Below are 15467 nucleotides of genomic sequence, written 5' to 3' on the forward strand. Positions count from 1 at the left end.
GTATAAGGTTAATTTAGGTTGTTGGGTACATTCTACACACTTAGTTGATTTTGTGTTAGTAACACTAGTTTAGTACGAGTGAGTGCCGTTTGTCTTGTATGGTTTTGGGTAGTCAGTGGAGGTTAGCTAGGGTGTTGAAGATGCCAAAGACCGTGTGTTTCGGGTTTTCTTTTGTAGTCAGGTTAGCTTTCCCTCACCTTCCTAGCCAGCTCCATTTTGTTATTTTCTTTTCTTTGGCACCACTCTAGTTCCTTACCCTTGTTATCACGCTTCCTAGTCCCTCACCAGAACCCACCTGCTTCCAAATTATGATGTTACACCCCTTTACCCCTAGACACTTGGGGTCGTAACACCCTGAAAAGGTGGACCACGCTTGCCTAATGGATAAAACTAAGAGAACTGGACATTTAATATGTGAATATAAACACAAAACTTCATTACATACTATATAAAACAGATCCACAAACATTCAAATGTCAACAGGTTTACAGAGATACAGCAAACAAGAAAGCCAGATGGGGTATTTCACATAAGAAAAATAGCATTAGTGACTACAAAGAAAAAATGTACAACTTTAGGTGGTGGAATAAACACCTTGTAGCTTAAAAAAGACCAGAGATTCCAGTTTCTAACATCTGAGACTTTACAACGAATAATACAGGTGTGAAGATAAACAACACAGAAAAAATACACAATAATAAAAGCTTCACATGCCAGAAACAGCTTTGAAATTTGAAAAATAACAAATGTCATTTTAATCATATCTTACAGGTTTTAATCATTCAGCTGAATTCCTCTAGGATTTATTTTATGTAAAGTAATTATAATTTTATATTGCGCCCTAAACTTAAAATTAATTTGCCAAAATTTATAAGTTTTAAATGTCACCAGTAAGAGTAAATGTGAAAGTGTTTCCATGGGCACCTTAAATTTTTTTTTTTATTTTATATAAAGTCAGTGAGCAAATAAAAAGGAACGATATGGGAGCAGGTGTTAAAAATGTTAAAGTCTTCAGCACTCAGAGTTGAATACCTTCAATAAATTAGTATTAAAGCAGTGAACTATTTAAGAACAAGCATTGTCTTCATTATCATTACTGTTATTGACCCACTAGGTCTTTTCTAAGAACTTCCTGAGCCACAAGATTAGCTTATTTCTATAGCTATATATTGTATAGCTATATTTGTACAATGAAGAATAATGAGGACAAGATAGACAATCAAATTTAATAATGAGATTATAAGAATGTCTCTGCATTTTCGTTTTTTCTAGTATACTGTATGCGACATCTATTTGTATGACCCTGTCTTATGTTTTTGCTACTGTTATTACCTGCTATGCTATCAATTTAACTGGTTAACTATTCAATCAATCTACTCCAAATAAAACTCTCAAAACCTTGCTGCGTAGAATAGCACTGAATGAGCACGTCCAAGATATTGGTAAATGTTATGGTGCAGCACTGTGCATGACCACATTTCCTCACAAGTAAGAAATCCAATCATGTAAAAACACAGATGGTACACACTATTTTGTGATACACTCCATTTAAAGAATGCTTTAAATTTTCTATAGCTAACCTGGAATGCTAAGAATGCTTTAATCAGAATGTTTCTTATAGCAGGCATATTTTACAATTCAAGATCATGCATTTAACAAATTTTAGAATATTCACGAAAAATGTAAGATGATAAAATCATGTTAGAAAAACAGCACAATGTGTTCCATTTGACTGTTTCCTGATTTATCATGCAGTTAAAGCTGTGGGCTACAAGAATGGTAACTGTCATTGCCAAAAAAGCAAGAAAACAACCAGATTTCTTTCTTTGTGATGGCAACAATGTTGACTTAATTTGACACATAAGTGTGTTACTTATGTAAGTAAATCTTTAGTTAAACAGGAATCATGCCATTACATACAGTAGTTGTTATAGTTAAGAGACAAGGTGGTGACTTTGGGAATATAATCTGTTTTACAGAAACGTATTGCAGCCATTTTCACATAAATTTTAGGCATAGATTGAATTAAGCACATTTTTGCAATTGCATCACTGTCAGCGCCTACCTACAGTAACAACTTTGCTCATGCATTTATGATCAAATTTATAGATATTCCAATCTAATCTGCATACTCTGAAAATAATCAATACGATCCTACATATTTGGCTCAAAGAAATACAATAAGAGTACACAAAGTTCAAAAACACTAATTAAGACAATTAGAGAATATCTTTACAAGAAAACTAAAAGGAATGATGAGATGTTCCCAGAAAATCAATTTAGCTTGAAGCGTGTTTTGCAGTGTGGGAGTAGGATACAGTACTAGACACTAGCACATAGACAGTTAGATCACATTGGAGACATTTTATATGAGGAATAGACCCAGCAGAATTATTTTAAAAAACTGTGAATTGAAATTGGCTTTACATCACAGACACATGCAGAAGGTAAGCCAAATGTCTGTTATAAACCGTCACTCATTTACATAAAAGTTGTTTCAAAGGTAAAAATGGCTATAATAAAATAAAAGTTCACCTTTTCCTCAGCAAATCAAATCAGTTGGTTTTTTTTTCAATTTGCAATGTAGAGCAAATAGGTCTCAATGAAAGGAGATTTTCTCTAAACTGTTATTAGATTACTTTAAGGGCTGTTTCTTTCACATTCAATATTCACATGTTTTTAATACAAGCATGATGAATGGTAAAGTTCTGTGAAGGTAACAATCCAGTGACAGACAGGAAGTAAATAAGATGAAAGGCTTGGGTTTAAAGAGAAGATAATTAAGGAACAAAATGCTGCCAACAAAGTATAATACACACACAAAAACAGAATTCTTAGAATTTGTGCAGCTTTTGTGTTTGCTTTGTCAGGGGAAGAGACTTTTTGCCTATCATTTTTATTTTCAAGAGTGTCAGCAATCAGAATCTGTCGCTACATATAATTTTCCTTACATGGATATAGTTATCCAAAATATTGTGCATGATAAAATCCCACCAGGGTCAAATCATGCCTTGAAGAAAAAATGCCTCAGTACAGAAATACAGAGTTTATTTTGTCAAATTCAGTCTATTTTTTTAAGATGACATATTTGTGTTGCATAGTAGATGGATGTAAAAGTTTAAAAGACAAAAACCTTTTATGGAACATTTTTACATACAAGTAGTGGTTGTCCAGGAATATATAAAGGGTATTCCTTTTACTGTATCGACCCCATTTTAATTGGGTAAAAAAGATAATGTGAAGCTTAAACAGATGAAAAGTTGTAAAGCTTCCCAGTTTGACTAATAAAGTTTATTTCTTTGTTTTTTATTTTCATTTCGGCAAAAAGAAAACGAAGTGCAACCTTTAATGGTCCAATCAGAAAAGTAGTGGCTGATTAAAACACGAAGCTCACATAGAGAGCACCACCACTTGAAAATACAGAAACATTATAACATCATATTAAGGCATGTACATTGATAGACTCACTGAAAAACAATACATTTAACATAACCCACTAAAATATAGAAACAGAAAACGAGAACAGGCCAATTCATTTTGAGCATCATGTCATAACACATTTGTACAATACATTCAGCACTCAGTTCACACTCATTGATTCCAAGCGGAACCTATATCCTGGTTCATGTCAAAGGAATATGATCCCTAGAACACAGCTCCAATCTCAGAACATGTGACCTGGATTCTGCCAGGAGGTGATCATTTTGAACTCTAAAGAGAAAAAATGACAAAGGTATTCAGTTTTTACCCATATACGACACAGTGCAAAAGGTTAAAACAATAATACAGTATGCAGAAAAAGATGTAGTGTCACAAAAGTATTCACCTCCTTCCAATAATGTCCCAGTTTGCAGAATTAGAAATGATATATCATGTTTTTTAACAAAAATTGTCAACCAAACCTTGAATCCTCAATCTGTTCTTTTAATAGGTGAAATAAATTAAATGTAAGCAAAAACTGCAGAGAATAATCCGTTAAAATGATTGCATAAGTATTCACTCTTGGTAAACTTAAATTGATCCAAGAGCACAAAATTGTCAAGTTACTCAGTTGAGTGTTGTCTGTCTGCAACAATCGTGATTCACATGATTTCAGAAAAAAAATGCCCTTATCTCTGTACAGTCCCTCAGTCAGGTAATGAATTTCAAGCAAAAACTGATCTATGGAGACCAAGGAACTTTTCAAAACAACTCACAGGTAAAACTGCAGAAAACCATAAAACAGGAACAGGGTATACAAAATTAAAAGACACTTAAATACAGTATCTCCTTGAGCATGGTGAAACTGGTTATAAAGAAGTAGAAGGTGTATCATACAACGCCAATATTATGTAGATTAGGCTGTTCCTCTAAAACTGCACAGCTAGACAAGGAGGAAACTGGGTAGGGTTGCCACAGGGAAGCCAGAGACAATCTTCAAAAGTGTTCAGTGACTTAGGAGAAAATGTCCAATGAGTCATCACAACACACAAAAACAAAAACCTGGCCTGAATGTCAGATTGGCAAAACCATCTCAAGTCATGGAGACTGCAACAAAGCTTTTAACGGAACTCTAAAGACATGCCAAGGGTTTTGTGGTCAAATTAGAAAAAAATTGACTTTTTAGGTCAAAATGGAAAACTTTAAAATGCAAACCCTGCATGGTGCATCACCCACTGTTCCCTACTTTCAGGCATGGTGGTGGCAACATTATGTTGTGGGGCTGCTTCTCATCAGCAAGGACTGGAAGTTCCAGGGTTTTTTTACAGTATAGTGTCCCCATCACTATACTGGAGCATTAGGGTGAGCATCCCCTATTGGCCCCACTAACACCTCTTCCAGCAGCAACCTTAACTTTTCCCAGGAGGACTCCCATCCAGGTACTGGCCAGGCTCACAGCTGCTTAGCTTCAGTGGGTTGCTAACTGTAAGTTGCAGGGTGATATGACAAAGTTTTGCCAACTTAAAATGCTGACTTTAATGGCTCATTCATAAAAGTGTTCAGTTGAAACATTAAAAATAATCAATTAAAAATTTGTATACTGTGCAGCATTTGTAATTCAACAAAATGGGACATTATTAGAAATGGGTGAATATTTTTGCAAGGCTTGGAATATCCCGAACACATTTTATCACCAACTGAGCAAAAGAAAATTTGTAAAATTAGATAACACTACTGCTATGGTAACTCATAAATGTGACATTCCCAACTATTTTGTTATACGTAAAAATTAAAATACGTATCACACAACAGAGAACTAAAAGCATACACTTACAGTTCTTAAATAAATGTCTTTAACTGTTACAACAAAATTTAAACATTTTTTTTTTCTGTTTACTTGTTTTTTTGTGCTTTGACATCCTGTCAAACATACACTGATTGGGAGGGAAAATTCAATAAGCAAAGGTGTGACCATCTCTACCTTTTTTATCACATGCCTTCTGTAAGCTGAATTAATTGATCATTCCTATTAAAAAACAAAGCAAATACTCTACCTCTTCTTTCACATTTAGCACAGCAGAAGCTGGAGATGAACTACAAAGAAATAAAAGATGGATTCAGAATAATTATAGAGATGGACAAAAGTAAAGCATTATTTCAAAATAGCATTGAAAAGCAGCTTTAGCATTAAAACTACTTTGGTATGTAAGTCAGAATGTATGGATGTAACAGTACACACTTTTATACAGGTACTACTTGAGAATTTAAACCAGCAATGAATAGGGTTACTATTATGTAACTTGTAAAAGGATAAAAGGATACAAGTTAAGAGAATACCTTATTGTTACACCATTTTGTTGACGTGATTAGAAATATGTGAAGAGAATAACAACACAAAGTCTATCTACGTAATACTTGTTCTGTACAGCAGACACACCCTGTTCATGTGCAGTAAGAGTCCTACCTAACTTAATCACCTAATATATCCCTTTATCAGAACAATCAGTTAGTTTGAGCTAATTCCTGCACAGGGAGGAACAAGGAAATGTTCTTGTCATGTTCATAACCTAAAGGAAAAATCACATATTTCTTGCATGCTTCTGAATCTATGCGAACTGAGTTGTATTTAAAGTGGGGACTGCCTGGATTGTTTTAAAATATACTTTCATTTCATATAAAAATGGTCACTGTTTTTTATCATATAATGGGTAAAAATATAAATATAGGTCAAGAAGAAACAAGCACAATAATGTTAAATCAGTTTGAAGAATTACAGTAAGAGGATAACACTTTCTGCCAAGCACAAAATGGTTATTGATTTTGGTCTCAACGCACTATGAATGTGCCTATTCCACCTGAAAACTTTAATGGTTCCTGCTCTGCATCAGAGGCGAGTATAGGAATAATATACTTGGTTTTCCAGTCGCTAAGGAATGAGACCTTTATGTTTTTATAATATAAAAAGAGATTCTGTGTGTGGTTAAATATTGTAATGTTTTTTTCTTTCTTTCTGTATCCAAAAAACAAATTCATGGTAAAACTGATATCTGGCGAGCTTTTGCTCTGGGAACAATTATATTTGTCAAATACTTTCTAAATCACTATAACACTATTAAAGGAGAAACTGAAAAAGAAAACTATCTTTTGAACATTTTAAAATTAGATTTATTAATTTCACTCCAGTGTCTTGAAGTTGCCACAATTTTTCATGGAATAAATAAGTTAAAGATGATTAAAAATGGCTACATTATATGCACTTATAACAATACAGTACATTTCCATGTTTTTGGCCTTTTCTAAGAATACAAAACATGACTAAAGATCTGTTGTGTCTACTTGTGGCACTTCAAATAACCTTACTGTTTTCTTTTCATAAAAGAAAAATCTGTATTCATCATTACCCCTTTTCAAAATGTAAAATCCAGATAGAGGAACTGAACACATGGAAAGGAAATGTTTATGTGCCAAGTATATTCTATAGTATCTGATTGACAAAGGAAAAGTTGAAAAAAAAGATTTTTCAGAAAAGCCGAGAACCTTTTTAAGCCTTTAACATGACTTAAAAAGATCTTTTCTTCTTGGTTTTCTGCATTAGCATGTAAGCCTTTTCCTAACAGACTGTAAAGCCTGAACAATATAGTTTGATATATAAAGATCTCAGTAGTATTTACAAGGATCATTTTGTTTCTGCAATGATCCTTAAACTTTATTGGTGAAATGGCAATAAATAATAAGAGTCACAATACCATTATATTTGAAAAAAAAACTGCTGTCTGCAGACATTTCATTTTTTTTCCCGGAAGTCTGAATTTCTAAAATGTGACACCAGTAGAATTCTGCTTTATTCTTGAATTTTTTGACACATCGAAAGTGATTCATTAAGTGGTTAGAAAGTATGTGCATTTCCAGTTAGGAATCCATACACCTCCACAGTCCAATTATTGACAGTCATGAAACTAAACATTCAATGTACTGTATATAATTTATTATCTAAAAATACTCAAATCAATTTTAATGCATAAGGTTACGTGTACAGTTTAACGACAGATGTAAAAAAGATATACAGTATCTACAGGCCTATTTAAGCATAACAAATTTAAATTCTGAGCTATTGAAGGGTTAAAGGCAACCAGATATCTTGATCTGGCTGGAGTTATTTTGGATTCGCATGGCTGGGTACTAGTGCAAAGGGCAGTTCCTTGGTCATTTGTTTGTCAAGAGGATTTCTGCTAAATAATTTTGTACTTAAAATTCACCCTTAAATGCACAAATTAATAGTGACACATTGAAAAATCTAATGTATGTACACTTCATCTCATAATCAATTTCATGGTGGCCCAAGACCAATTTCAATGAACCAAAAATTCTTTCAGAGGGCATTTTCTTGGCAGGGGTTCTTCCCCAACTTAGCAATTTCCTTGTCAGTTAGCTTGCGTAAGTGGTTTTTGGTATGCACGTGTATCACCTGTCTATGTGATCTGTAGCAAAAGTGTGCTCATCTCCCTTGATTTTTAATGAGTGCTGCTGCCAAGCAAAATCCGCCTTTTTACATAACAGTTCTCATTGTTTTTCTTTAAGGTAATCATTTTCTGTTCATTAAACATGGCTTCTACCTGAAATTTGTGTTGTTTATTCATTCTTTAGGTTGAGAACTCAGTGGTGACCTGTTTTAAACTTAATCTAAAATTATATTCGTGTACAACTATTAAAAAGACAAAAGCACAATTTATTAAGCAACTTCTACACTGATCTAACCTGCCACGGTTAAGGCTCTTAAAACAGTCAAACTAAGCATTCAGTTTAAATTACTCATTTCCTTTTGCTCAGGTATAAAGGGAAAACAAGAGCAGACGCATGCTTGACTAAGTATGTCAGTCCTGTACTTTTTCTACCAATTCTGAGATATTATGAACAAATTGACAGGATTTTGGTTCTTCAGACTAAACTGAGGTCCATATGTTTATAAGACCTTAACCATTTCCACTTGGAAATCAGCATGCAAAGTGTGAAGGATGAGAACAGAACCCTTTCCTTTTCAGAACCCCACCGCCAAGCACACACAGTACTTCAGCTTCATTTACTGCAGAGAAAATAATGATAAAAATAAGGTTTCATTTGAAAACTCATCATCTAAAAGACATACAGCTGTGCCCCAGATACTGCACCAGTTGTACAATCCTAATGGATGTTGGCAACAAAAAAAACAACCATTTTGTTTTCTAAGACATTTCTTAATAGCGATGAAGAAAAAAAAAACACTTACCTCCCGATTTGTCTTGAGGCATTCTCGAAAAACTTGGCTTTGGAAGCAACACTAGGGAAATAAAAACAGGAAACCCTTTCAGACGATCAGCGATAAATATCTTTATTGCCAGTCAGACTCAGATGAAAAGCTATCCAGTCCAATAACAACAAATATACAACTGACAGCTTGAGAGAGAGCATGTTACCTTCGATTTATTTGCCCACCCCTGAGTTCAATTAACTCCTTTGACCAAAAAAGGACAAAAAGGGAAACTAATGAAATGACTGTAAATGTTATGTACATCCTTGACTATACACCAGTTCAAAAGTAAATTTACTTGGTACTGACAACACTTCTTATGGGATTCGAATTTTAGCTTGGGAGAAACACTCAATCTGAAATATAATAGGTCATATTAAGTGATATAGAGTGAATATAAAGTAAACCTTCAGTGAAGTGAAATACAGTAGCTTCACTTCAATTATTTAGAACATGGTATTGCATTTTGTTTTAATTGCCTATTCTCAAAAGTGCTCTCAGACACTAAGATTCAGTGTCTGAAAAAACTGATCAATTAATGTATAATAAATGACTGTTCATTCAATAACTTTTACATGCACAAATTCTGTGCTTTCATAGTCTCAATTTTTTGCAAGCACTCAGTAAAATAAAAAAAGACAAAGTGCATTTCCTTATGTTGTATGTGACCTGGCAGTATTCAACCAGTGCTAGAAAAGTTGTCAAAAGGAGTTAGAGGAAACCCAATACCTGCTGCATTTACATAACAGTAACAGAAACTAGGTTTGGCATTTTAACGAATAAATAAAACACATCTCAAAACAGTCAAATTTACAGTAGGTGTCAACTGTTTTGCGGACTATTGCTCATAGAAAAAGTGTCTGTAACCCCTTTAAATAAAATTGTTTTCTATGTTGTGAACCTTCGTTAGATTTTCTTTTTACTTTTGGTGATTTTAATTTGGTTATTGTTAAGAATAGAATAGTTTAATTTGTCTCCTTGAAAATTAAATAAAAAATAGATGCACATTGCCAGAAATTAAATACAGTTTTGAGGCTAGAGTCTTGCATAAAACTGTGGAAAAAGTATGTTTAACAGACATATTCTCTGTAATGATTAATGAAACCAGGGATTCTGCCAACAAAGAACAAGATACAAGATGTGGTTTGTGTAAGGTAATAAAAACAACCATAGTTTTCTTTAGCCTTTGCAGCTTTATCTTTTTGGGTGTCTTTAATCGTGAAATAGAGCTTAAATCTCTTGGTTTTCATTTTTTGAATATATACAGTATACAGTATGTTCATTTGGCAGTGCTGTTTGTTGGGCCTTGTGTAATGAAACACTGACTCCATTGAAACACACTCCCTCAACATTTTGATTAAATGCTCATAAGTGGGGGAAGGGATGTTGGCATGTCACTCTGCAGTTTTAAAAGCAAGTTTCCCCAGGCAGGGAAAGGCTGAGAAACACTGACCTAAATGTTGTGTGGCACAGACACAGAATGTCTGGAAGTGTACCACTGATTATCAGTCGACTGAACAGAAATCTGCTCAATGAGGTAGAGATACATAATTCCTGATAACATCTTTATAAACATTTCAGGTCTTAAATAGCAAATAGCCCAGAATGGTTGACAACAGCGTGAATCTGACATTTGTTAACAGGTCAGAGGTATATTTTAATAATGACCCCTATTATTTTGATATACAGTATGCTGCATTTTTTTACTTTAGAAATTAAATTCCACCCTCCCCCCAAAAGAGAAACAAAAAGCTCGACATGCTCTGTGATCACCCCCTTTCTTGTCTTGCACTTTCAGTTTAGTAACCTGTCGCCAGAAATTAATAATGAGTTTCTGCATCTTATTTTGGCTTTAACCTCCCACTCCCAGTCCTGTTCCCAGAGGGCACAATTCAGTTGCTGAGCATGTTCCAACCGTGAGATATCTATTTTAGAACAAATGCTAAATACCTCATATGCAGAATACAGAATATGCATTTTTCTTAGGACGGAAGACTTTTTTTCATCAAAGGATACTCCATTTCTAATATGCTGTTTTCCCAAAATCACAGACATTGTTGTGTTTTTAAAAAATATAGTGTTATAAAACGAAAATATTTACAATGTATAATTCTAGAATAAAGCAAAATACAGAGTTTGAAATAAAGACTATTCAAAACAGCTGTACATGTCTGACATCACTAAAGTGTGAATAGTGTCATTTTTAAAGGCTTTTTATGACCTCCCTTTAAAAATTCTTACCGTTTTTACTAGATCCTATTTATCAAAATATACTGATTGCTGTGATTGATTACAGGATGTGTTTTTTTCATCTGAAGCCATAATTATTTAAAAAACATTGCTGTGATTAGTTTATACTACAGAAATTTCCATTCTCTTAATCAAAATTGTCAAATATCTCATTCAGAAATCAAAATAAACAAATGCTCAACATAACACACATAAATCAATTAATAAACCTCATCATTGAACTGCTGAAAGAGATCAGCATCACCTGTAAAAACTGCTTTAGAGATTGGTGAAGCAAAACACCACGCCTCTGAATGTACAGTATCTTAATTTGTAATTAGCAGGAAAACAGATTTGGCGAAAATGTGAAGTGATGACACGTGGCAAAAAAATTAACACTTAAGATGTGGAACAATATTTACGAAACATGAAGACCAAGCCAATGTACTGTATATTATTACAAATTGCGACTCCTGTTATTAATAAAAAAATTTACCTATACTGTATGAAATGACATGCAATTTCTGTATTAACATAAGGAAACCTACAAATTAAAAGTTCTCAAGTTATGTTATGCTGTATGTTGCCTATAAAATACTTTTATGAATTAAAAACTAATTAAAGTGTATCAGTGTCTTTCCTGACTGATTCACAAGTACAGCAGAAATGCCCAAATGCTAATAACAACCTTGTCAAATATTCTGAATGCAGTTTAGCACCACTACTTAAAAAAAAATATTCTGAGAAGTGAATGTTTAATTCCCAGGCAAAAACACTTCCAAATATGTTTTATATTGAAACTTTGTCATTTCAATTTAAAAGTCATATATACTGTATAACACAGGATAGATTTTACTCACTAAGATACAGTGGTTTCCTCTGTGGCAGCTAAATTTGGTGGTTTTGCCGGTGCTGGACATCTAGTAGGTGGGTCAGGAGGTCTCATTGGAGGCCTGGTGATCATGTGCTTCTCTGATGGTGATTTCACTTTTAATACACTGTCCCCATCCCCTGCAAGGCAAGGATCACAAGGATTTAATCTCACAGAATTCAATCTGCAGTCAAATCTGACATAACTGAACACTGTTAAGAAGAGAAATTCACTGTTTAATATCAATACACATATTTCACTTGCTCACCTAAAAGAACTGGAAATGACTATTCACCCTAAATTAGGCTGAATATGTATTGTGAATGTAACTACAGTATCTACCCACTAAAACTACATTATGTTTAATCTGAATGATTTGAAAAGCAAGCCAAAAAAGATACTTTTAGTAAAAAAAAATATCTTATGTTCTGCCTAGAATTGCTCCTTCTTAACATTGTGATTGAACACTTCGAAAATGTATTATTTCGCTTTTAAAATGAAAGATGCCACCATTGTACATTAATACTTGAAAATAATCAATAAGTGCTTATACCCACTCCCTCCTAGTCAATGACAATAGATGTGTCTCTCCCTCTCTGAGTAAATTCAGTGATTCATGACAGCTTTAATTTTCACATTCATTCTCTCATACACACTCACAATATAATTGGAGAGGCACCTCAAATTGTGTTCAATGTCATAAATAAAGCAACTTAAAAATGTGAGCGACTTCTTACTGTGTTTTGTGCATGGCAAAAATCTAAATGTCAAGAACAGGGGAAGCCTAGCTTTGGACAGAAAAACGTGGTTTCCCTCTTTACCAGAAGCTGTGCCGCGAGGGGGAAGTTTTCGATTCTGAAAAGAAGATGCTCTGGTCACATTGATGCTTGTCTCCCCATTGGCCGTTGCATTATCAGTTTTCTGTCCCCCATCCTGCAGCCGAGCCACCAATTTCGCAACGTCGGAGTCAGAGTGTCTTTCAGGACGATGGGCAACCTTAGGCAACAACTGTTTTTGTCCAGACTCCTTGACATTGACATGGGGAACATAGTTTGCTAATTTTGTCCGCTGGAGTGGAACAGGGCTGGCTTGAGAGGTGTCGTCTGTTTCAGTTCCATCTGACCTGCCGCCATTTTCAGCATCAATGTTGGAGTCAACTGTTAAACAGCATAAAGCAAAAAAAAAACAGTTTGAAACCACTCAGGACTTTTCCTCCTCTCTCCCTACCCCCAAAGAGAGCTTACAAGCTCATTACTTGGCCTCAGGATTATGTCAGATCAAACAGAACACATTCGTCATAGCTAAAACAGACTTTTAAACTTTCCCTTACTGAGGGGAGTCCTGAGTCCCAAGTATGGGTCTAGTGAAAACTAACAATATCGTTCATATCTCCCATAAACATTACATAAGAGGTTTCATTAAGTCAGCTGTTAAGCTGTCAGTTAGGAAGGCATACAAACTTGCACAGAACATTAGAAATAAAACAAATTTTAAATTGAACAGATCCCTCAAAGTTAACAATCTTCTATAATTGCTCTGTGCATATGCTCCTTAATTAGCCAGATTCTTGAAGAGCTTTTTTAAACATCTAAAAAAAAATCTGAAACAAAAACAAAACAAAAGCTCGTTCAAATATACCAGCACAATACATTTTATGTCCAAAAACACCACTTTACCATGAAACACAGAAGTGTAAAAAATTGTATGTACTTCATAAATCTATGAATTTCCTATCTTTCTCAGTTATTTAAATATTTTTGAGGAATATTCCAAAATTCGTCAGATAAAAAGTACAGTAATAAAAGCAGTCTGAAAAACCTACAGAATATTTGAAAGAGTGAAAGAGTATTAATGTTTGGAAGTGGACTGCTATACATTTTAGTTGTTTTGTAAGACGCATTTTCATTCAGAATTAAGCTCCATATAAATACAGCAATTGATCCTGTATTTGTACACCTGATTGTGTCAGATGTTTGATTGTTTTTCCGGAGGTAACCGATACAGTAAGGTCTTGATTCATTTAATTGTGTGAAATAAACCAGATGAAATTCTGAAATTAATGAAAATAATGGCTATAATATTTAGTCACTTCCAAATAGCTGATATTATTTGTTGAATGCTAATATGTTTTTCAATTCCCTTTGTACTTTTATGCTTTCCCACTTGGGAATAATCACTTGTTAGGCAACTTGTCTTTCCACTGATATCCCTGTATAGTACAGAATGAATATATTCTATGCATGTACTCCTATGACATGGCCACCTGTCAGAGTCATCCATCATTTCACACACTGCAAACTCTAAAATGCTTTAAAGGTCAGTAAACACCTATCAGAGTTGTGATGTAACTCTCTCTGATAATATTGGAACGAATTATGAATTTGGCAAGTCCCTGCAGCTGATATTTAATAACAAGACAACGATCATTTTGAAATTGTATTATTAGCCAACTATGACTTGGGAAGCCATAGTTGGCTAATGACTTTGCCAAGGCGGATGATGGCAGGAATATACTGCTCAACAGTATCTTTACTTGGTAAGCCTCTTAGGAGCCCTTTTTAAAGTTTTTGTAAAACAGCTTTCTTTGATTAAATGTATATATATTTTTTTTAATTATGCCATCAGTGGCCTTAAACCATTTACAAAAAGACAAAAAATGGGGGAAGAAGTCTGTTTGTAGATCTGTGCCTATTAACTTTAAATGGGACATAAATCATATGATGATCTAGTTTTCAGTAGAGAACAGACACAGGAGAAACTGATGTCAAAATAGAAGTTTGAATTATTCTTATAAGATTGCCTTTCTTATCTATGGTATAGATTGAGCTAAAAATACATAAGTATTTAATAGGCACTTGAGATCAATAAAGTAATAGATAAAATTCCCATTCAATGGCAGTTATTCTATTTTAATTCTTTTTTAATAGTTAGGCTATTTCATGCTTCACTATGATCTTAATTAGACCGACAAGCATAATTCATATCATATAGGTCATGGGCATGGAAATACTTAATAACGTAAAGGGTAGAGTCAATGCTTTGATGATTTTCATCATGAGTCTGTTGCAGTGTCAGTATTTAATGTCAGTATCTTGCTATAGCTCAGGCACATAGTACAAAGTCTAAGAAAATAAAGCAATATTTGAATGAAAATGAATAATATTCTGTTTAGTTGATACCTTTCATTTTTCTAACTGTGCTATTCTATGCCAAATGTGCCAACTAACACATGGTTTGATCAAAGAAGTATTTAAAGTGCACTCTGAAACATGCTTTGTGACGAATTCTATAGTTCTGACACTGAACACGTATACAACCATAGTCATTTTAAATAACAGGGGGAAAGGACACTGAAAGATCGATAGCAGATCGATAAACATCTCATGGCACAAAGCAAAAATGTTGCTATTTGTCTAAAGGTGTTCAACAAAATACAAGCAGTTATCACAGTGTATGATTAAAACTGAATTGAATCCCCTTAATTCTATTTAAGTGACCTATGAACAAAGCTTTTAGCAATGCAAAATATGTTAACTGGTCTTTCATTTGAAAATGTGATTATGAAAAATTTCATTGCGTACAAGAAAAAAAAAACAGTAACAAATGTTAATGGCATTTATGTTTGACACAAGAAGATGAAAACCAAATTACGGCTAAATGTCC

At 33.9% G+C, this 15467-nt stretch overlaps 1 protein-coding gene across 1 annotated transcript in view; it reads right to left on the reverse strand.

Annotated features, from left to right (window-relative positions):
• Nucleotides 1–468: 468 nt before the first annotated feature.
• The window catches only part of ophn1 (oligophrenin 1), a 64218-nt gene continuing 49219 nt past the window's right edge, over nt 469–15467 (reverse strand). The window contains exons 20-24 of the mRNA XM_088924484.1: nt 12626–12961; nt 11794–11944; nt 8684–8734; nt 5475–5514; nt 469–3711 (exon numbers count right to left, since the gene is read on the reverse strand). Coding sequence (XP_088780610.1) covers nt 3700–3711; nt 5475–5514; nt 8684–8734; nt 11794–11944; nt 12626–12961 — 590 coding nt within the window. The 3' untranslated portion in view covers nt 469–3699. The remainder of the gene's footprint in view (nt 3712–5474; nt 5515–8683; nt 8735–11793; nt 11945–12625; nt 12962–15467) is intronic.

The sequence above is a fragment of the Atractosteus spatula genome, chromosome 9, assembly GCF_055471065.1.
Source record: "Atractosteus spatula isolate fAtrSpa1 chromosome 9, fAtrSpa1.hap1, whole genome shotgun sequence".
NCBI classification, from domain to species: domain Eukaryota; kingdom Metazoa; phylum Chordata; class Actinopteri; order Semionotiformes; family Lepisosteidae; genus Atractosteus; species Atractosteus spatula.